Below are 22,621 nucleotides of genomic sequence, written 5' to 3' on the forward strand. Positions count from 1 at the left end.
TATATATGGAGGACGTTTTGGAATTCTTCCTCCTGGACAGAAGGCTGGAATGTAGGACGTGTCCTGGAAAAGGAGGACGCGCCTCATCTTCCCATTTTGTGCATTTCCCCCTGTTCCCCTTTGGGCCAGAAGGTGGCGCTGTTACGACTGCAGACAGACAGATTTCTTTAGAGGAGGAGCGATGCATGCTGGGTGACTCCGCCTTCTTTTACGTCACGGGCGTCACCGTCGCGTCACTCGCTTCCTCTCCTGGGTCTTGTAGTCCTCGCGTCGTCACAGCGGAGGGCGATTGGCCTCGAACGGACTCCCTTTCCCTTAATGCTTTGCGGGCTGGGGGAGTGCTGTGGTGGTGAAAGGAAGTCGCTTGAGGAAAATGGCGGCGGTTCTGGAGTGAGTCGCTTGCGACGTCGGAGAGCATTTACAGGTGAGTCGGGTCCGAGGGACCCCGAAGGCCGGGAAGCCGGGAGCGGAGGGGATGGCGGCTGGAGGGGCCCACCTTCGTCCGTTCCAGCTCTCGAGGGTATCTTATATCGATAACATACAATATAATGTAATATATGATATAAAGTACAATATATAATTTAATATATGATATAATGTAACATATAATATAATATGATATATAGTATAATATGTAATATAATATAAATATAATATTATGTTATGTAAAATATAACTACTATATAATTATGATAATTATATAGTAATATATATTCTATTACTAAATTACTATTGTATATATATATATATTATATTATATTATAATACAGTCATATAATATATCTTATACCAAGGAGTCAAGCGTGCCTCTGAGGAAGTGCAGAGTGCCTCTACAGACGGCAGAGTCACACTCTCTCAGCCTCAGGGGGTGGCACAGGCAAACCTCCTCTGAACAAATGCCGCTGCCGCCGCCGTCCTCTTGTTGCAGAATAATTTGAAGCTAGACTTTGTTAAACCAGAACTAGCAGGGAGAGCCAGTCAGAAAGGAAAACATGGTTTATTTGGAAATACATCCAAATTATTGGGACCCAGTGAAGCCAGCTTTTATAGTACTTTCAACAAAGAAAACTACAGATCACATTTTGTTGGTTAGCTTTGAATTTAAACATATAGACCCCAGTGTGTTCATTGGATACTCTAATATTACACCCAACATACACGTCTCTGTCGCTGGTGGGGTACACATCCTTTAAAATATGCTCTATACGTTTTTCTTTCTCTGTCTCCATCTGCCCTGTGTTGCATCCTCCTTTTGTTCTGAATAATAGCTTAAAGCAGGAACCAGTTTAGGGTCCTTGCATTCCAAGACCAAGGGTTTGACATGACCTGAAACAGCAACCTTTGCTCTCACTATATACCAAGACTATAATTTTCAGCTCCTCAACAAGTGAAATTCCAATTCAAATCTATCCTTTACACTCTGAGGCTGAGAGAGTGTGCCTTTTGCCCAAGGTCACCCAGTAGGTTTCATAGGAGTCAAACCCTGGCCTCCAGAGTCATAGTACAGCACTCAAACCACAAAGACTTGCTCACTAGTTAGAATATTAAAGGTTAAAGTTTTCTATGATTGTAAGCACCTCATAGGTTGGTTGTTGTCATTGTTGTTGTGTGCCTTCAAGTCATTTCTGATTTATGGTGACCCACTCATGGGGCTTTCTTGGCCAGATTTGTTCAGAGTGTGTCTTTGTTTTGCCTTCCCCTGAGGAGGCTGAGAGAGTGTGACTTGCCCTGGTCTCCAGAGTCATAGTCCAAACGCAACTGAAACCACTGCTACTCCACGCTGCCTCTCTAGAAATTAATCCTCCTCCTCCCTGCAGTTTAGGAATAATCACGGATTGTTGCTGGGATGCCAAGGTCCTGGGATTCTTGAGGAAATGGTGCTTCTGATGGTTCAGTTGACTTCACTGGAAGAGCGCAAGGTTTGATTTACTCCTGCAGGCCGTAAGCAACTGAGATGCCATTCATTACTCGTGTTTCCCCAATACCACTTTTTCCTATTCAGAGACATAACTGTGCTAGTCTGGAAAAGCAGGATGCAAAGGGATCTTATAGCATTTTTCAGGCAAACTGAGAGGGGGAAAAGTTGGTTGCATGAGCTTTCGTAGACTTGGGTCCAAAACACACTGCAGAAATAATCCAGTTTGAGGCCACTTTAACTGTCCTGCCTCAGTGCAGTTAATCCTGGGAATTGTAGTTTATCATGGCAACAGAGCTCTCTGACAAAAAAGGCTGAATGTCTCACAAAACTACAGTTCCCAGAATTCCCTAGCATTGAGCCAGGACAGTTAAAGTGGGATTATTTCTGCAGTGTGTTTTGGACCTCAGATGTATGAAATGAAGTGTTGCCCAGGAAAGACCTTTATGACTAGACTGTTTTTTGTGTGTAAACGTTCATAGCATCGCACATCTATATTTATATTAAAATTCCACCTGTTCTCAGCAGAGTTCAGAGAGACTTCCCCCTTTCCTGCCCTACACCTGTTTTATCTTCAGGACCACATTGTGAGGCAGGTGATGAGGGTTTGGCTGAGAGATAGTGACTGGGTTAAGGTCGCCCCATGAGATTAATGGCTGAGTTGGGATTTGAACCCAGGTTCCTGGTCATAGTCTAATCTAGATCACACAAATGTTAGAACTACACATTCATGAGAGGAGAAAGCCCCATGATAGGATTGCCTTTGGGTCACCATAAGTCAGAAACAATTTGAAGGCACACAGCAACTATAGTACACACAACCTTCATGTGATGCATGGACACACTGATAGTCAAGGCTTTTTATCATGTTTATGTGCAGGTCTAAATACTAAAGGAATCAGCTCCTATCTGGTCTGGGAAACTAAAAAAGCTCAGGCCGCCAGCAAATCCCAGGTGCTGTAGACTATATTTTAGAAGAATAAAATTGCAAAATCGCTTCTGATTACTCCTTGCTTAAGAAGACCCTGGGAATTTCATGGGTTTGCCATAAATTGACAGGTGACTTGAAGGCACACACAGTGAAACGTATTTGCAGTGAAACGTATTTATTTGTATCACTCATGTGTACTTTTTCCTCATCCCTTAAAGGAGAAGAATTACACAGCAAAGAACCCAATGTGTGTACACACCATACAATCAGGTGGGCAAAGGGTGGAATGTTTTTGCAGCCCGCAACCCCACCATACTCCCTGGACTACCCTTCCCCCCTACTCTTCAGTGGATTGCATTTCCTGGTATTCTTCAGGAGTGATAATCCACCTTTTAAGAAGGTTACACGCTACCGCTGTACTGTTTAATTTTTTTTTTATTAAAACCACTGGTGGATGTTTTGTTTTGTTTGTTTTTGGGCAGTTTGTGTGACCCCTGGAGAGTCCCAGAGACAAAAAAAAAAAAAAAAAAAAAAAACCACCTGCGTCCTGAGCCTGATGTAATACACAACCCAAGCTGTATATGAACTTGAAACTAGTACTCAGTTGCAGATGCTTGTCAGGTTAAATACATGTAGGCTACATCTACACTGCAGAATTAATGCAGGTTGACTCTGCTTTAATTGCCTTGACTCAATGCTATGGATGTCTGGGATTTGTAGTTTTGTGAGCTATTTAGCCTTCTCTTTTAGAGAGCTCTAGTGCCACAACAAACTACAAATCCCAGGATTCCATAGGATGGAGCCATGACAGTTAAAGGAATGCCAAACTGCATTAATTCTGCATTGTGACAGCAGGTATATTGGGATTTTTAAATCATTAACATGTGTGTTGTTTTTAAATCAGAGAATCAAAACTGGATTTATTGACAACTCTGTGAATGAGCTATTCTACTTGGTCATATTGTAAAAAGAATAGAGATAAAATTAAACTTTTTAAAAGAAGTTATCCTCTGTAATCACTCTTTCATATATGAATTGGTAACTGGTAGTGAGTTGGGGGCATACATTTCCTTCATCTGAAGTTTACCTTCAGGGGCCTCCTATACTTTCTCCCACACATTAAAGCCAGCACAGTAGTTCAAGCATAATACAACTGGTGTACATGGCTTTGTGTACAAAAGTCCCACGTTTAAGCCTGAGGATCTTTAGGTATGGCTAGCAAAGACAATCTGAAACCCTGAATTGTGGCTGATAATACCAACTTTGATGGACCAGAGCTTTCTGTTGTTTCCAGTCATCTACTGCATCCCTTCCAAGAATCGGAAGACCTAAGGTTGGTAATCTTGAAGCTGGACTTCTACAATGCACTATACATTGGGCTACCTTTGTACCAAGTCTGGAAACCAACTGGTTCAGAATATAGTAGCGAGACTGATTATGGGTACATCCAAGAGTGATCACATTATACCAGTCTTAAAAGCACTCCACTGGCTGCCCATTAGTTTCCGGGCAAAGCACAGAGCGTTGCTTATTATATTAATTTGTCTATGAATACTTATGGTTGTATTTTAATGGTTTTATTGGTGTGGAGAAGATGGCTGGGAAGGAGCACTCTTCAGCCACAAACTCATGGCCTTCTCCCAAAGCAAGACGCAACCTGCAGTCCCAAGCTGGCACCACCAGGAGTCAGTTTAAACCAACTGCCTTTTTGATCCGGTCCTTTGGACTGGAGGGCATAATTGGAGCGGCTTCCAACTGCTTTGGGAACGTGTGTCATCTAAACATCACACCCTCAAAGTGACCGAAAGCCACTTCTTTTGGCTCCTGTGTTCCAGGCCATAGTATTGTTTTTTAACAGTAGGTTTTGTGTTTTTATGTGTTTTGTATTGTAACATTCTGTATCCCACCTTGAACCTTGAGAAGAGGCGGGAAAGAAATAAAATTCATTATTATTTTTATCTAAAGAGGAAGGATTTTGGAGAGTCCATTAGGTTATATTCACCTGCATTTGAGGATCATTCCATAGCATAGTAATCTTGTTGCCCAGTTTCCATTTCTTTGGTCACATACTAATTCCTTTTTCTTTATCCAGATGGCTGGGGAAACTGTTGAAAAAAGAGAGCGAGATTCTTCACCGGTGAAAGAAGAGCGGAGACGCTCACGTTCAGCAGACCGGGAACGTGACCGAGAGCGTGATAGGAAAAGCTCCCCCAGTGCGAAGGACAGAAAACGGCATCGCTCCCGTGAAAGGAGGAGAGGCAGTCGGTCAAGATCCCGATCTAGGTCAAAGTCAGCTGAGAGGTAACGCCAGACATTCTTTTGAGGTTGTGTTGTCAGTCTGGTCTCTCTTACAGAGGACTTGATTATTCAGCTTTGGTTAGTGAGGTATTATTATTATTATTATTATTAACCTTTATTTATGAAGCGCTGTAAATTTACACAGCGCTGTACATGCAATCTTTTTAGTTAGAGAATTCCCTGCCCTCGGGCTTACAATCTGAAAAGACATGACACAGAAGGAGAAGGGAGTGCTGGAGGGAAAGGATAAGAGGTCCAGCAGTTCCTCTCTACCTCCGAGGCCTGGACCAAGGCAGATGGACTGGAGGGAGGGCTTGGCTTCAAAATGGAAGGTTAATCATTATCCAGGGAAAATACATACTCACAAGTAGGATAATGCATATACAGTACATAGCAATACAGGAAATGGATTGATAAACAGTCAACAACAGAACATCAGATAGTAAGCGACAATTATGCGATGCCTGGGAAGGCTTCTCGGAACAGGATGGTTTTCAACTCCGTTTTGAAGCTGGTTAAAGAAGTGATGGTTCTTGCTTGTGGAGGAAGAAGGTTCCAGGAGTGAGGGGCAGCAAGTGAAAAGGGGCGAATCCGGGATGGGGCAGAGGAAATCCTGGGCTGGGACAGGAACCCTTGACTACCAGAACGGAGGGCCCTGGTGGGAAGGTGAGGAGAAAGAAGGTCTGATAAGTAAGGAGGGGCCAGTCCATGGAGGGCTTTGAATGTCGACAGCAGGAGCTTATACTGAATGCGGAAAGGGAGAGGGAGCCAGTGAAGGGATGCCAACACAGGAGAGATGTGGTCAAAGCGGTTGGTGGAAGTGATAATGCGTGCAGCTGAATGCTGGACAGAGATTAAAGGACGGAGGTGAGAAAGAGGAAGCCCAGCCAGGAGGACATTACAGTAATCAAGTCGTGAGATCACTAGGGCATGGACCAGGATCTTGGCAGTAGAGGCGGAGAGATATGGTCGGATTTTGGCAATATTGTACAAAAAGAATCTACAAGACTTAGCTGTGGTCTGGATCTGAGGGATACACGACAGAGAAGAATCAAAGATAAAACCAAGACTGTGGGCTTGCTGGACTGGTTGAATGGAAATGTTGTCCACAGAGACAGAAAAGGAGTGTTGAAGGGTGGGCTTAGGAGGAAAGACAAAAAGCTCCGTCTTGGACATGTTGAGCTTCAAATGCCGATGGCGCATCCACTGCGAGACATCTGTAAGGCAAGACGAGACTTGCTGTTCAAGCCTTGGAGAAAGGTCAGGGGCAGAAAGATACAGCTGGGTGTCATCGGCATACAGATGATAGGAAAAACCAAAAGAGCTGATGAGTTTTCCTAAGGACAGTGTGTAGAGAGAAAACAGAAGGGGACCCAGAACAGAGCCCTGAGGAACTCCAACAGATAAAGGAACAGGAGAAGAAGTCAGACCCCCTGCAACTACTGCAAAAGATCTGCCAGACAAGTAAGATCTAAATCAATCGAGAACAGAGTCTGAGAACCCAAGGTCAGAGAGTATATCAACTAGAAGACAGTGATCAACAGTGTCAAAGGCTGCAGACAAATCAAGAAGGATGAGAACAGAGTAAAGGCCATTAGCCTTGGCCTGTAAAAGGTCATTCGAGATCTTAGTGAGGGCTGTCTCTGTGGAATGCCTTGGGCGGAAACCAGACTGAAAGGGATCAAGGATGGAGTTGGTTTCAAGAAACTTAAGACAGCGCGAATAAACAACCCGTTCCAAAACCTTAGAAAGAAAGGGGAGAAGAGAAATCGGACGATAGCTAGACAAAGAGGAGGGGTCAGAAGGTTTTTTCAGAATTGGGGAAATGAGAGCATGTTTGAAGTCCGACGGGAAGGAGCCTGTAGAGAGAGAGAGATTGAAGATATGGAGAAGCGAGGGCAGAAAGGAGGGAGCTATAGAGATTAGAAGACGAGTAGGAATAGGATCAAGAGGACGGGTAGCAGGTTTGGAAGAGTTCAGAAGTGTAGAGAGTTCATCCAAAGAAGCAGGAGGAAACACAGAAAATTTGTTAGGGGAGGGCGATAGAAGATTAAGAGCAGAAGAAGAATCAGGAGGGACTATCTCAGAGCGAATGGTGGTAATCTTAGAGATGAAATAGTTAGCAAAGTCATTAGGAGAGAAAGATGAAGAGACAGGAGGAGAGGGAGGTTTAAGCAAAGTGTTGAAGGTGGAGAACAAACGCTGCGGGCACCTCTCATTGGAAGAGATCAATGATTTGTAATAATTCTGTTTTGCCATAGACAGGGCGCGTGAGAAAGACGAAAGAACAAATTTGAAATGGATAAAATCAGCCCACTCTTTGGACTTTCTCCAAAGACGTTCGGCCGCTCTAGAGCAGGACCGGAGAAACTTAATGTTGGGGGTAAGCCAGGGCTGAGGTCTAGTCTTGGAGGAAGAAGTGCGTACAGAGACAGGGGCAAGATGGTCAAGAGTTGAGGAAAGAGTGGAGTTAAATAAAGACATTGCTGAATCAGCAGAATCCCCGAGATTTAGGGAAGAGAGAGATGAATCCAGGGTCAGACCAAGATGGTTAGAGTCTACAGATTGAAGATCACGAAAAAGGCGTTGAATAGTATGGTGTGGAGGAAGAGTATAAGTGAGAACAGGGAGCAGAAGTAGATTTGGCTTCCATTAGGCTGAAGCAGCTCAGCGCTGAACTTAGATTTTGTAAATACAGGTATACCTCAGCTAACAAAGTAGATGTGTTCCTGGGCAATATTTTTAACAGAAAATTTGGTACTAGAAGTAGAATTAACATGGGGAGAATAGCAAAAGTTTGCCACACCATAAAAAAGAAAAGCAATGCAAAATGTTTCAGCAAACGTCTTGTTTGAAACTAACAATAAGCACATGTAAAACTAAACAACCAGCTCAGGAAAGCCTTGCACAAATAAACAAAATTTTGAACCTTTTAGAGAACACTTTGAAGGTTTTTTTCCAAAATACATTCAGGGATGACATTTTTCCACCAGCCTCCAGTTTGCATAAGACTTCCATGTGGCCAAACTTACAGTTTTGTGCTTTTAAAAAACATTCTGGAGGTACTTTCTCCAAAAGTAACTGTGTTACTTTCTTCTCTTCTCTCTGATTTGCTGTTCATGCACACTCAGTAAGGGATTCTGGAGGCGACTGTTGTTTACCTTGTCTGTTGTGGACAGGCACATACAGCTAGAGTAGAATCCTCTGTTTCCTAGCTTGAACTTTTTTGACTGTAGACATACTGCTACTGTAACCCAACACTAAAAGTGTGTCTTCTCCTGCACATGCTGTTCTGTCTTTATACCACAATGCCTACAGATTCTCTGTGGTGCTGGTTCCTCCTTCCCCCCCCCCCCCAAGTTGTCTACAATATCGTACCAGCCTCCTTGCCAAAGAAGACCCTGGGGAATTCATGGGTTTGCCATAAATTGACAGGTGACTTGGAGGCACACACACATGTAGTGAAACATACTTTTTTGCATCACTCATGTGTACTTTTTTCCTCCTTCTTTATTTGCATCACTCATGTGTACTTTTTCCTCATCCCTTAAAGGAGAAGAATTACACAGCAAAGAACCCAATGTGTGTACACACCATACAATCAGGTGGGCAGAGGGTGGAATGTTTTTGCAGCCTGCAACCCCACCATACTCCCTGGACTACCCTTCCCCCCTACTCTTCAGTGGATTGCATTTCCTGGTATTCTTCAGGAGTGATAATCCACCTTTTAAGAAGGTTACACGCTACCGCTGTACTGTTCAATTTTTTTTATTAAAACCACTGCTGGATGTTTTGTTTTGTTTGTTTTTTGGCAGTTTGTATGAGAGGACATGAATTGTGAGCCCTACAAAAATTATGTACAACTAACATCTATGTTTCACAGAACTTGACATAATTTCTTTGGCTTCTGCTATTTACAAGTTGGGGTAGAAATGTCAAATTTTGAAGGCTTAAAGACCAGCCATTAAAAATGCTGCTTTGTCTTAACTCCTTCCCTGCTATCTCTGACCTTTGGCTAGGCATTGCTTGCACATCTTTGCTATTTATTTTTTTATAAAAAGGAAAGAAATTGTTATGATGCTGATTACATTGCTCAGTTCTAAATTCAGCACTTCTACCACTGTCATGTCATTTCATAGGGATGCTTTTAAAATTTGAGGGGACTGAACAGTAAATTAATGTCACAAATTTAATGAATGTCTCCTGCTTTTTATTGTCGGATAACATCAGCTTGATTGGCATGTGCTGAAATTGTTCAACATATAAATCCTCTGTAGAGAACGACGGTATAAGGAGAGGGAGCGTGACAAAGAGCGGGAGCGCAGCAAGAAGGACCGGGATCGTGAGAAAGATGGACACCGAAGGGACAAGGACCGTAAACGATCCAGGTATTCTTCCTTTTCAGGATGTGGCATGAATGCAGCGGCTCCCGAGGTGTCACAGTTATTGTAGAACAGCAATATGTCATGAGTAACTTGAGTAATTGTGACTTTTGCTACCTCTTTGGGGAGCATGAAGAGAACAGTACCTTCCTCCATTTATTAAAATATAGGAATTTAAGAAAGCCTCATACAATTATAGAATTTCGGTTCCTTTTAAAAGTGCAATGTAATCTTCAGTGATTGTGAGTCACTGAGGCTGGGAATATGTTGCATAAATGACATAGCCAGAGGTTACTGGTGTTGAAGGGGCAGCTGCTGGCCATTTCTGCTACTCTTGGTGTCATTTTAGTGTTATTAATTTTTTTTCTTAACCAAACCTGTGGCTAGGTAACTTGCAGGTCTACTTGAAAATACTGTAGTGGACAAGGGTCGATCAGTCTCTTTGCTATGGTGAATGTTGTGTCACACTCCGGCTAATGTGACAGGACCCAGATTTCCCCCAGGCTTCTGAGAAAAAAGTAGGGATCTTCTCTACAGTGCTTCTGAAGAATTTGGAGCACCTGCACAGTGCAGCAGAAGTGTAAGGACAGTCCCTTCTCCCTCTGCATCTCCACCATTGGGAAGAGAGCTGGATTTGTTTTGATGCTGCACTGTTTAGATGCTACACTCCTGCAGCACCCAAACAATCTTCCACGTTTCTTTTTGACTGGGGCATGGCGCTAGCAGCTGCTCTTGCAAGGTTCTCTTGACTGTCTTGGAAGCCTGGTGCCATAACAAGCCCAGGTGCTCCTTGATAACTTGGAGCTGAAACAGCTGGATTGTCCTGGCCACTATGCTGTTGCAGAGACTTCCAGCTTTAAGACTGGGAGGAGGTCTGGGACTTGTGATCTTTAGACTCCTGATCACACTTTCCAGTTCTAAGCTAGAGAAGAATATGGCAGTACAAATCTAAGGATAGTTTTCTTCCTCAACCCACCCAGTCTGGCTTCAGATTTGGAGCTAAGGAGAGGAAGAGAACATTACCCTGACCTTGTGCTGCGTTTCAGAGATGAAGTGTAAGGTCAGGGACAAGACAACCACACCACAGTCTCCACCCTTGGAAGGAGACTGACAGTCCTAATTATTTGGTTGGCCACCAATGCCAACTAAGACTTATAGACACCTGAGTAGGGGAGAGTGGCCTTCCTTAATTCCTGATGCTTCCTTCCTTCTTGAGCAGGAGCACATCTCCAGGTCGGAACAAAGACTCTAAATCCAGGAAGGACAGAGACTCTCGCAGAGATGAAGAGGATGAATCATTGTCCAAGAAGGAAAAGGTAGTAGATACGCTTGCCTTGTCTCCAAAGGTTGCTCACTTCCCTGTACCGCAGGGCTTGATAAAGGCTAGATGTGCTTCCAAACCTTTTTTTTTCTGGAACTGCCCCCCTCCTTTCCAGAGCCTTGCATCCGCAATCATTTTCACACTTTTTTTCAATTCAAAAATTGCCCCAAAAATGTTACTCATTGATCTTCAGATACAGCAAGTCCCTCCAGCCATATCAAACACACAAAGAAACCAAGATGTCACAATTGGAAGTGATATTGCAAGCAGCAGTTATTAAGATGAACGTTTTACATAGGTTTATGTTCCTTTTCCAGAATCTGCCAATTCTTTTACATTTACATTATTTAGATAATTGGCAAAAAGAGCTCTCAAAATTTTTATGGTCAGGAAAGAAAGCTAGAATCAAGTGGAAGATCTTGACTGAAAAATTTGCACAGGGAGGATGCACTTTACCCAACCTAAAATTCTGTTTGTTCTCAGCTTGCTTGTATTGGCTAGAGGACTGGATAAGATTGGAGAATAAGAGAATACTAGATCTGGAAAGTGTCAAATTGAGATTTGGTTTCCATGCCTTTTTATGGTATGAAAAACGCAAAGAAAATTCCAATTTCTCTCACCACTTTGTGAGAAATGGTTTATTGTCCTCATGGCTGAAAATAAAAAAACTGTTCTATAATAAGCTACCCCTGTGGGTGTCTCCACAAGAAGCGTTCTTTCAAAGAACAAAACCAAAGCAGGATATTAAATATCAGACTTACAAATCCCTCCTGGAAAGTTATCAGATTAAAATCATTCGAACGAATGAAGTCTGAGGAGATAATACATGACTGGTTTTCATATAGACAAATAATGGAGCAATTCAAAACAGATAATAAAATGGTTGGAATAAGCATGACTAAAACAGAACTTGACAGAATTATATTTGACAAGGGCAAGAAACATATCTCAAAATACTATAAGATTCTACACAAAAGAGATCTGGAAAATGAAGCGGTAAAACATACCATGGTGAAATGGTCCCAAGATGTGGGCAAAAATATTGAGTTGGAGAAATGAGAAAAGGCCTTACAAAACTCAAGTAATTTCACTCTTTGCCAGAACTTTAAAGAAAATTTTCTAAAAATGCTACTTCAGTGGCATATTTCCCCACATAAAATTAATTTAATTTACAAGAAAAGAGATGTGGCATGTTGGAAATGACAAAAATGTGATGCAAATTTCTTTCATGTATGGTGGAAATGCAAAGAAGCAGAAAAGTTCTGGGGAAAAAATTCACTTAACAATCTCGGAAATCTGAAATGAGAAAATCCCCTTTGACCCACTCCTATTTTTGTTAAATATGACCTCCGAACTCAATAAAGTGATAGAAAAGAAATTTAAACGCATTATATTATATATGATTACTGCGGCGAGAATTATCTTTGCGAAATCATGGAAAAGCCTGGTAATACCAACAATAGAAGAGTGGCTAGCTAAACTTTACGAAGCAGTAGAGATGGATGTATTGACGGCATTGATGAAAGGTAAAACGAAAGAAAAAATAGAGGAAGATTGGTCCTGTGTCATAAAATATAGAGAGGGAAAATGAATAATTATGTATAAATGAATATATATATACATATATACCCATAGCGCGCCCGCGCCATACGCAGCTTGAGCATACGTGCTCAAGCTGCGGGGCGCAACGGGCAGCGCATCCCATTCAATTGCATGGGCACGCGCGCCCGTTGCGCCCCGCCGCGCCGCCGTGCACAAGACCCATTGTTTACAATCGGGCTTGAGCATAGGCGAAATTTGCCTTACGCGGAGGGATCCGGAACAGATCCCTACGTAAGGCGAGGGCCCACTGTATATATAAGTTAATACATAACTTGCTAAACTTTAATGCAGTGTTGTTCCAAATGTTGGTAAGAACAATTGACAGCTGAACTGTAGATCACATTAGGCTAAGGAAACATGTTTAAGAAAGAAGATGTTATAGTACTGTAATTGGGAAATGAGATACGATAGAAATAAGAGGCTAGAGAAGTCACCTCGGAAGTATAAACAATTTTTTGAAAATTATATATAAGAGCATTGTGTAATGACTGTGTAAAGTTATATATGGCTATACAGTCATTTGTGTACATATGTTTATTTGTTTATGTTCACGTTTATTTGTTGACATGTTTGTCATGTCTTAGTGTATGTTTCTTTCTGTCTTTAATAATAAAACTTTAATAAAATAAAAAATAAAAAAACAATTGGAAGTGACATTTTGGAAACTTTATACTGCTGTTGTACATCCCCTGTAGTAAGGCTGAGCAACATGTAGCCCTTGGGGCTCCTGAATACAGCTCATAAAGACACCCAACCCCCCATTTTCAAAATTTGGGGGGCTACTTTGAGGTGCTTTTGAATTGAAAACTGCCAAAACAGCTTGAAAATGTGGTGGCTTGATACACCTAAGAGCCCCCCCCCCCCCAAAAGCAAAATCAGCCAAAACGATAGCCAGATGGCATGTTATTTGCCAATGAGGCCCTTTGGGTGGGTCTAGGGGGAACTGGCCCTCACTCTCTGCACAGTTACCCATCTCTGCACTAGATTTTAAAAGTAGCAGTTCTTCTTTGAGTTGATTGATCTTTTATGGGCATCTGTTTGTTCACAGGCCCAGCCACTTTCTTTGGAGGAACTCCTAGCCAAAAAGAAAGCTGAAGAAGAGGCTGAAGCCAAGGTGAGAGTATGAGATACGTTTTCCTTCCTTCTCCCAACTGCCAATTCCACTTTTGCCCATGTGAGACCAACTAGTATGTATACTGGGTTCTAGTGAGCTCTGTTTGTCTGTTTTAGGATATATTTGGCTTCTTGGGCACTTCAGCAAAAGGAATTATTAAATATACTTGTCCTTTGGTGATCTGTTTTAAGTGTTTAGTGGTTACACTGACTATCCTTGAACATCCTTCCTCTGATTCCTTGTAGCCCAAGTTTCTTTCCAAGGCAGAACGAGAGGCTGAGGCCTTAAAGCGCCGGCAGCAGGAAGTTGAGGAGAGACAGCGGCTGCTGGAAGATGAGAGGAAAAAGAGAAAGCAGTTCCAAGAGATGGGGAGGAAGATGCTGGGTAAAGCTTTTATCCTGGTGGAATAATAATAATTAATTTGTTTTATTTATATACCGCTATTCCAAAGATCATAGCGGTGAACAGCAAGTAAGCTAATTAGCAAGTAAGCTAATTTGCCCCCAACAGTCTGGGTACTCATTTTAGCGACCTCAGAAGGATGCAAACCTGAGTTGAGCTTGGGCCCTTTTGCTGGTCTTGATCTCACAACCTTGTGGTTTTGAGTGAATGGCTGCAGTACAGGCATTTAACCACTGCGCCACCAGGGCCAGATACCTAGCCCAAGCCTTGGAGGGAACTGCCTAATTGGACCAATAAATTTTTCAGTGCTGAGCTTTTTAGTCCCTGATGCCAATCTTTTCTGATTATGTGCCTTTTTACTTTCCTTGCAGAGGATCCTCAAGAGAGGGAGAGGCGTGAGCGGCGTGAGCGCATGGAGCGAGAAACCAATGGCAATGAAGATGAGGAAGGCCGGCAGAAAATTCGAGAGGAGAAAGACAAGAGCAAGGAACTGCATGCCATTAAGGTCACTTTCTTGTACTGGGCATAGTCTCAGCCTGTCTTATTTGATCTCAAGTCTCAGAGAGATTGAGACAACGATTAAGGCATTAGAATGAGGGACAAGAGTTTTTTGAATGAATGAACACATGTATTCTATGTGTCAGTTTGTTTTTGTAGATTTGGTTGACTATTGCACTACAGTTGTAGTTTTGGCCATTCACAGAATCAGCCTGGCATGTCTCAATGTGTCAAGATGTTGGTTTCAATCCCTGATCCCTACCTCAATTCCAATTCTGGGGGGGGCAATAACTGTGCTTCCCAGCCCTCTTATTTGGAATTGGAAACCTTTCCAACACATTATAAATGCTTTGCATAGCTATTATGTTTTCATCCCATTAGCTGCCTTGTGTGTTTATTGGGAAGAATAACAGGATATATTTTAAATGAATTAATATTGTCCCCACCAGGAGCGGTACTTGGGTGGTGTCAAAAAGCGGAGGCGCACTCGGCATCTGAATGACCGCAAATTTGTCTTTGAATGGGATGCATCAGAAGACACTTCCATTGACTACAATCCCCTGTGAGTGCTACTTTCAGAGGAGGAGCCCTCTTGGGATTTGCACCTTCACAGCATAGGTTGTCGGCTCACAAGCTGAGTGAGAATATGCCCAAATCTGTATTCTTCCTGCTGGGAGGAAGTGGGAAGTTACTTTTTCCTCTTTAGACTGCAGAAGCATTTCAGAAAGATGCAAATTTCTCTTTTGGATGTTCCTAGCTATAAGAAGAGGCTGACTAAGGAGGCCTAGAACTTCATGATTCTTAAAAAAAATCCGAATCTATTTACCATAAAAGTACACATTCCAAAATACTGGCAGTATAATTTTGAAGTGAGTTGTGCACTTTGAGCTGTATTATGGAAATACTCTATTTGCATACAAAAAGTTAGACATTCTGTGCTTGGTTATCAACCTATTTTGTTTTAACCTTTTTTTTTTTTTTAGTGATTTTAAAGGGGTTGTCACTCAGTGGCAGAGCACATTCTTTGCATGTACAAGGTCATGGGATGACTCTCTAGCATCTCTAGATGGTTGAGCAGGGTGGGGTGAGGGTTTCCTTGAGTGGAGTTAGAAAAGTGGCACTTGAAAGTTTAAAATAGTCAATATGAGAGAGACAGTACAACGTCACTTTATATATTCACCTGAAGGGACATGTGGCACTTGTACAATAGTTGTATGCAGCAGACTGTCAGCTGAAACTGAATGTGTTGTGATTATTGAAATCTTCCTATGTGTGTATTTGTTTGTTTTTGTTTGTTTGTTTGTTTGTAGCCTGCAGTCTGTGGATTAAAAACTTGCTCTTCCCTTTTAAACAAAAATGATACTTTCAGGATTCTAGATGCTTTTAACCTTTGTTTGAAGAAATTTCTTCCACAGTTTACAATTTGATATTTTCTTAAACAGGTACAAGGAACGACATCAGGTTCAGCTTTTGGGACGTGGCTTTATTGCTGGTATTGACTTGAAACAGCAGAAGAGGGAGCAGTCTCGTTTCTATGGAGACTTGATGGAAAAACGGCGCACATTAGAGGAGAAGGAGCAAGAGGAGTGAGTGACTTGTAAGACAGGAGGAAGATGCTGGAACTGTGAGATTTAAGAGAAATCCTCCCAATTTAGGATTAATGAGGGATTTGTGTTAAACCCTATGGATTTCTCTAGGTTTTGGTATTCAGATGGATGAAGGCAGACATAGTATGCTGTCACTGGTGCAAAGACTTAATATGCTGCAAATTAGGGGCTGTACAAATCCAGCTGCCCCTTCTTCAGCCGGATCAGGGCTACGGCAACCGCATGCCGCAGACCCAATCCGGCCTTTCCAGGGTGCAAAAAGGAGCTGCAAAAAGAGATGCTGCATGCTGTTTGGAGTGGCGCAACTCATCATGGTGCCCTGGGGGTGGAACTGGGTTGTGCGTCATGGCGACGCTACACCCCAACTACGTGCCTTAGCTGGCCCAAAGTGCTGGTCTGTACTGAGCCTTAGTGACCAAAATTCTAAAACTTCAGTGTGAATAAGTTAAAATGTGCAGATTATTTAAAATATGCATACACTTGTTCTATTAGTTATTGTATTTCTTTCTTCCACCCAAAATTCAGCATCTATAGAAATCATGATAGATTATTTGAGCTGATTTGTGCTCGTCATGTTTCTTCTTATGACTATAGGAGCTGCGTAACAGAAAGAAATTTAATAGGTGCAGCTTTCTGCCATACAAAATTAAGTGTTGGAAAACGTGATCTGTTGAATTCTTGCCTTCTTGGCAGTTATTAAAAGCAGAGGAAAGCTGTCTTCCAGAAAGAAGATAGGAGTTTTATTTTAGTATGCTTTCATAATATTGTTTCTATGATTGTGGTAGTCGTAATAGGGGAGAGAGAAGTAGGATACTGGAAAACAATAAATAGCATTGTCTAAGGGCTGGATGAGGAACAGATGAAACAGAACTTTCGCTAGGTAGAGGAATAGTGGATATTGACAGCATAACCTATATCCTTATACACTTCATAGAATTGGAAGAGACCACAAGGGCCGTCCAGTCCAACCCCCTGCCATGCACTTAAAATTTATCCTTATAACAATAAAGTTTAGAATTTTACTAAAAATGGTATTAAATGAATTTGGATTCACAAGAAGATGTATATGAGCGTGTCCTGGAGTCAAAACCCCACAATTCTTGTCATGATCATAGTCTTGATGGCAGTGGTTCCTGCTTCTGCATGTAAAATAGGAACTGCCTCCTGTGGATGTGGTGCTTTTTTATGGAGCCATTTTAGCCCCTACTACTTTTGCCTGCCTTTCCTGACCTTCTTGGGATTTTCCTTTCCTGCTTGGCAGGGCACGCCTGCGGAAGCTGCGTAAAAAGGAAGCCAAGCAGCGCTGGGATGATAGGCACTGGTCTCAAAAGAAACTGGATGAGATGACAGACAGGGATTGGCGTATCTTCCGAGAGGATTACAGCATCACCACCAAGGGAGGCAAAATCCCCAACCCTATTCGTTCCTGGAAAGACTCCTCCCTGCCTCCTCACATCTTGGAAGTTATTGACAAGTGTGGCTACAAGGTAAGAGACAGACCCCTTTCTTAGGTTGATTGGCCCTTCCAGTTATCATTGTAACTTCACTTCCTTGATAGAGCCTATGTTAAGCTTCCCCCTCTCACAGAACAGAGAATCAGGGCTTCTGGAGTACATCCCCATTCTTGGAAAGATGCATGATTCAGGATAAGAATGAAATTTCCTTGGCCTTTTATCATCCCCTTGAAATATTTCTCTTAAGAGTTCCAGGTTCTTAACATGACATTTCCCCCCCTTTGTTCTGGACAGGAACCTACACCTATCCAGCGTCAAGCCATCCCTATTGGTCTGCAGAACCGTGACATTATTGGTGTGGCAGAAACTGGCAGTGGTAAAACTGCTGCCTTCCTTATCCCACTGCTGGTGTGGATCACCACCTTGCCCAAGATTGACAGGTGAGAAAGCAGGTGGTGTTCCAGGTTATTTCTTTAGCATAATCTGGGTCATGTTTCATCCTAAAGTGGCTCTCAAGATTAAAAAAATAATAATCAAGAATTAATAAAAGTCAGCAATAGTGACAAAACATATAAACTGTACTTCTCAAAAAAATGGTTAAAAAAGGATAGCCAAACCATCAGCAGTCTTATTTTAAAAAAAAAAAAATGCAACTCAGGAGATGGCTTGAAGACCTATATTGATGGAGTTACTGCAGAAAAGACCAGCCTTACAGCTCTGATATGAGCAAGGTGAGATGTCACAGTCATGTGATAGCATTTTGTTGTTGAGCTTTGTCAGGCTTGTCCAACACTACTATTTGCAACAGTGGCCAGCTAAAGAGACTTCTGGGAAGTTTATATGCTGAGGATAAAACATGGCACACTATATGGATTACTTTTTTTATCCTATGTGCACTGTGGCTACTTTTATGAGAAGTTTTTGCTTTACTTAGACTGTGTGGCTGGACTCAGCCAGCAAGGCTGGGGAGCTAGAAGTATACTGGTTCAATTGGAGCCCATCAATTTCATTTGTCAACATACAAGCATAGAGGTGGGGATGTGACATGCATGAAACAAATACAGTGGAGAATTTTACCTGATTGTAAGGGCAAGAGCAATCAGGAGTGGAGAAACACGATACTGTTGGACTGTGGCTCCTATCAACCCCTAGTGAACATAGAAGTTTACACTAATGAAATCCTTCTAAAAACAGGTTTCAAACTAGATTTAAGTTTTAAAAACCCCGCAAATGTGGGAAGTTTATCACACCACATTCCTGGAAAGGTGAAATAACGTGAAGTTAAAGCGAAGGCAAAAGGGAGAAAATGGCAGCTTTTTACTTTCAAGAAGTTCCAAAAGTGAAAAGCTCCCATTTTTCTTCCATTTTTCTCCCTTTTGCCTTCACTTTAACTTCACATTATTTCACTTTACCAGTGACATTGTCTGATAAACTTTCTGCATTTGCAGTTTTTTTTTCTAATTTAAATGTAGTTTAAATCCCGTTTTTCGTCAGGATTTGTCAAGTGTGATAAACTCCAAAGTCAAGGCTGAGGAATGATTGCAATTGTTGTCCAGCAAGAGAGGGACTTATTTAACATTAGAAAGTGTACTCCTGTTACCACATTCAAGTGACAGGCAGCCAAATCTGTGTTACAAAAATAAGCAAGTATTTATCATCTAAAAGGATTCTACAATTCTCACAAAAGGATGAATGGGGGACACTTATTTGAGGTGAGCCGATTTTTCTGTGGAGTCTTGGAGGCCGGAGAGGGAGCAGTTTCACATTGTTTGCAGAGACTCAGTGTGTGGTATTTCTTCACTGCAGGATTGAAGAGTCTGACCAAGGCCCCTATGCTATCATTCTGGCCCCTACCCGTGAGTTGGCCCAGCAGATTGAGGAAGAGACCATTAAGTTTGGAAAGCCCTTGGGCATTCGCACAGTGGCTGTTATTGGTGGTATTTCCCGTGAGGACCAGGGCTTCCGCCTGCGCATGGGTTGTGAGGTAAGGGGAAACTCTGGTTGCAAATGGTAGGATGACCCGGGGGGGGGGAACCACATGTCCCCAGATGTTATACATTTACAGAATATCTGTATGTGCCTTTAAATCTCCTATTGACTTAGGGCAATTAATTTCCTAGGGTTTTCATAGGCAAGGGAAACTCAGGCTGCATCTGCACTGCAGAAATCATGCAGTTTGACACCACTTTAACTGCTATGGCTCAATGCTATGGAATTCTTGCAGTTGTAGTTTTGTGAGACATTTAGCCTTCTCTGTCAGAGAGATCTGGTGCCACAACAAACTACAAATCCCAGGATCCCATAGCATTGAACTATGGCAGTTAAAGTGGTGTCAAACTGCATGATTTCTGCAGTGCGGATGCAGTCTCGGAGGTGGTTTTGCCAGCACCTTCCTCTGAAATCTAACCTGCAGCATTTGTTATTGGTGATCTCCCATGCAAGTACTAACCAGGGCAGACCTTGGTTAGCTTCTAGGATCTGGTGTCTTTAGGGTATTTAGGCCAGTTTAGCAAAGTTTAATCTGGAAATAATGAATAACAGTAAAGAGATTGAATAACGCATTGCTTGTTGTTATTCATTATTTTAGCTTAATAAAGTTTACGCTAGAAATAATGAATAACAACAAGCCATGTATTGTTTACTCTCTTCAGACACATAGTGTAGCTCAACTTTTTTGCTTGGCCAAAACACTGGGAAATGATACGTTGCTCCTTGTTGGGGTGTGAGGAGAGACGATATGCACAGTGATTTTAAGTCCAGGCACAGCCTTTTCCTTTATCTTTCAACCTGCTCCTTCCTTTCCACTCCAGATTGTGATTGCTACCCCTGGACGTTTAATTGATGTTTTGGAGAACCGTTACCTAGTGCTGAGTCGCTGCACATATGTGGTATTGGATGAGGCTGATCGCATGATTGACATGGGCTTTGAGCCTGATGTACAGAAGATTCTGGAGCACATGCCTGTCACTAACCAGAAACCAGATACTGATGAGGCTGAGGACCCTGATAAAATGATGGCCAACTTTGAGTCGGGCAAGCACAAATACCGACAGGTAGTGAAACTTGGATGCCGTGCTTTTCAAGTCTTAAGTATTTTTCAAAATCCAAGTACCATTGGTCAAGATCACCTTTTCCCATGGAAACTGTTCACTTAATATGTACATTTTCAAATGTACATGAGATTTGCTTTGAAAGGGTTGTTGCCACATTTTTTTTCTGATGCAGGAAATTGTGTATCAGGAAGATGTTTTATTATAGGAAGCTATAATTCTTAAGAAGGTGTGCTCATTCCGATGAGAGTCATAGTTGCAAGACAGAAAGTTTTAAGAAGAAAGCTCGATATACGTTAAATGTAATTAAGAGGAAATCAGAACAAAGATCAAATAAAAATTTGCAGCTTTTATGACAGAAAAAAGGTTTCCAGTATTTACTACAGGGGTAGGTGGCCCGCGGCCCACGGGCCGGATGCAATGTGGCGAGGACTTGGGACCGGCCCCAGCCCGGTCCTGCTGCCGATTGCCGCCGGGGCCTTTGGGGGGCAATTGTCTATAGAAGCCTCAGAAACATGCATTTATATTAACATTTTTTAAAAAATCAGCAAATTTTTTCACGTGTCCTCCACTTTTTTTAAAAAAAGTGTCCACCATTTGAAAATTTTGTCCTGCATTTGTCCCGGTTTATTAATTTATTTAAATTTTTTAAAAATTATTTCATTATTTATTTTTTGGCTTCGTCCCCCCAGTTGTCTGAGGGACAGCAACCCAGTCCCCGGCTCAAAAAGGTTGCCTACCCCTGATTTACTAGATAGAAAGATGAGTTGTTACACTTAGGGTCTATGATCTTGTAAAGATTCAGCAGATCTAAAGTGGGTTCCTGCACAGAATATGAGGAGTGGAATACACTGGTACCCCGGGTTACGAAATTAATTCGTTCCGCCGCCGCTTTCGTAACCCGGGATACTTCGTAAGCCGAATAGCCCATAGGCGCTAATGGGGAAAAAGCTGCGGCTGCGCCGCGGCTCCATTTAAAACAGCGCCGGGGTTTTTTCGTAACCCGAAAAAACCTTCGTAAGCCGAAACAATAAATCCCTATGGGATTTATTCGTATCCCGAAAATTTCGTAACCTGGGTATTTCGTAACCCGGGGGACCAGTATAACTTCAAGATTTCCTGAGGGAGGGAGGGTTGGAGGGAATTTCTGTTGTGTGCAGTGTGATAAGTATGCCTTCTCCTTTACCTCTAAGCAGAGGGGAAGTTCTGTTTTGGGAGAAGAGGCACATTTGCCTTCTACTTGTGGTTCTCATCCTTTTCTTTTCTTCTTCCCCCCTTCCTAAACTTCTGACAGACGGTGATGTTCACAGCCACTATGCCACCTGCTGTGGAGCGTCTGGCCCGTAGCTATCTGCGCCGGCCAGCTGTAGTTTACATTGGTTCAGCTGGCAAGCCCCATGAGCGTGTTGAGCAGAAGGTCTTCCTCATGTCTGAGTCAGAGAAGAGGTAAACAGGGCTGTGGGGAGTGCAAGGCAGGAGGCAAGGAGGGTGGCTTTGGGGAACATAATCTGGGGCTGCACTGTGGTAGGATTACAGCTTGAAATAGCCAGGTTAAGTGGGAATATGTGCGTACACATGTACTCCTAATAGACAGGGCTGTTTGTCTGTTGTACCTCTACAAATCTGACCCCACTAACTTCATTAGACCCACAGTGTCTTTCCTCATGAGTCTTCTTATTTCTTATGTTCTCTTTCCCCCTATATAGAAAGAAACTGTTGGCTATTTTGGAGCAGGGCTTTGATCCACCAATTATTATCTTCGTCAACCAGAAAAAAGGCTGTGATGTGCTGGCGAAATCCCTGGAGAAGATGGGGGTAAGTAGTTATCCCATGCATGGTTGGAGAACTGCAAATAATGGGTTGAGATATCCAAAATAGACAGGGGTTGCTACTCTCCAAGCTCCCTGTGGCTTTTGTCACACTTTGGAAAGATGTATAGTTTCTCTCTCATAGTAAATAACAAGAATAATGTGGGACAGCTGTTGTACCTCTACAAATCTGACCCCACTAACTTCATTAGACCCACAGTGTCTTTCCTCATGAGTCT

The 22,621-nt window shown here is 42.4% G+C and overlaps 1 protein-coding gene across 3 annotated transcripts in view; it reads left to right on the forward strand.

The window, feature by feature from the left end:
* The first annotated feature begins 272 nt into the window (after window positions 1-272).
* Window positions 273-22,621, forward strand: part of DDX23 (DEAD-box helicase 23) — a 24,148-nt gene continuing 1,799 nt past the window's right edge. Inside the window, exons 1-16 of one of the 3 annotated variants that reach the window (XM_042452254.1) lie at window positions 312-424; window positions 1,818-1,919; window positions 4,939-5,147; window positions 9,422-9,532; window positions 10,746-10,842; window positions 13,498-13,563; window positions 13,809-13,947; window positions 14,337-14,470; window positions 14,913-15,025; window positions 15,906-16,049; window positions 17,332-17,557; window positions 17,819-17,964; window positions 19,331-19,508; window positions 20,335-20,577; window positions 21,869-22,020; window positions 22,281-22,389. In XM_042452254.1, coding sequence (XP_042308188.1) covers window positions 1,875-1,919; window positions 4,939-5,147; window positions 9,422-9,532; window positions 10,746-10,842; window positions 13,498-13,563; window positions 13,809-13,947; window positions 14,337-14,470; window positions 14,913-15,025; window positions 15,906-16,049; window positions 17,332-17,557; window positions 17,819-17,964; window positions 19,331-19,508; window positions 20,335-20,577; window positions 21,869-22,020; window positions 22,281-22,389 — 2,112 coding nt within the window. In that variant the 5' untranslated portion in view covers window positions 312-424; window positions 1,818-1,874. Of the gene's footprint in view, window positions 425-1,814; window positions 1,942-4,938; window positions 5,148-9,421; window positions 9,533-10,745; window positions 10,843-13,497; window positions 13,564-13,808; window positions 13,948-14,336; window positions 14,471-14,912; window positions 15,026-15,905; window positions 16,050-17,331; window positions 17,558-17,818; window positions 17,965-19,330; window positions 19,509-20,334; window positions 20,578-21,868; window positions 22,021-22,280; window positions 22,390-22,621 lie in introns of those variants that run through there. The other 2 variants (XM_042452256.1, XM_042452257.1) reach the window with 2 other exon arrangements.

The sequence above is a fragment of the Sceloporus undulatus genome, chromosome 2 (genome assembly GCF_019175285.1).
Source record: "Sceloporus undulatus isolate JIND9_A2432 ecotype Alabama chromosome 2, SceUnd_v1.1, whole genome shotgun sequence".
Classification (NCBI taxonomy): Eukaryota; Metazoa; Chordata; class Lepidosauria; order Squamata; family Phrynosomatidae; genus Sceloporus; species Sceloporus undulatus.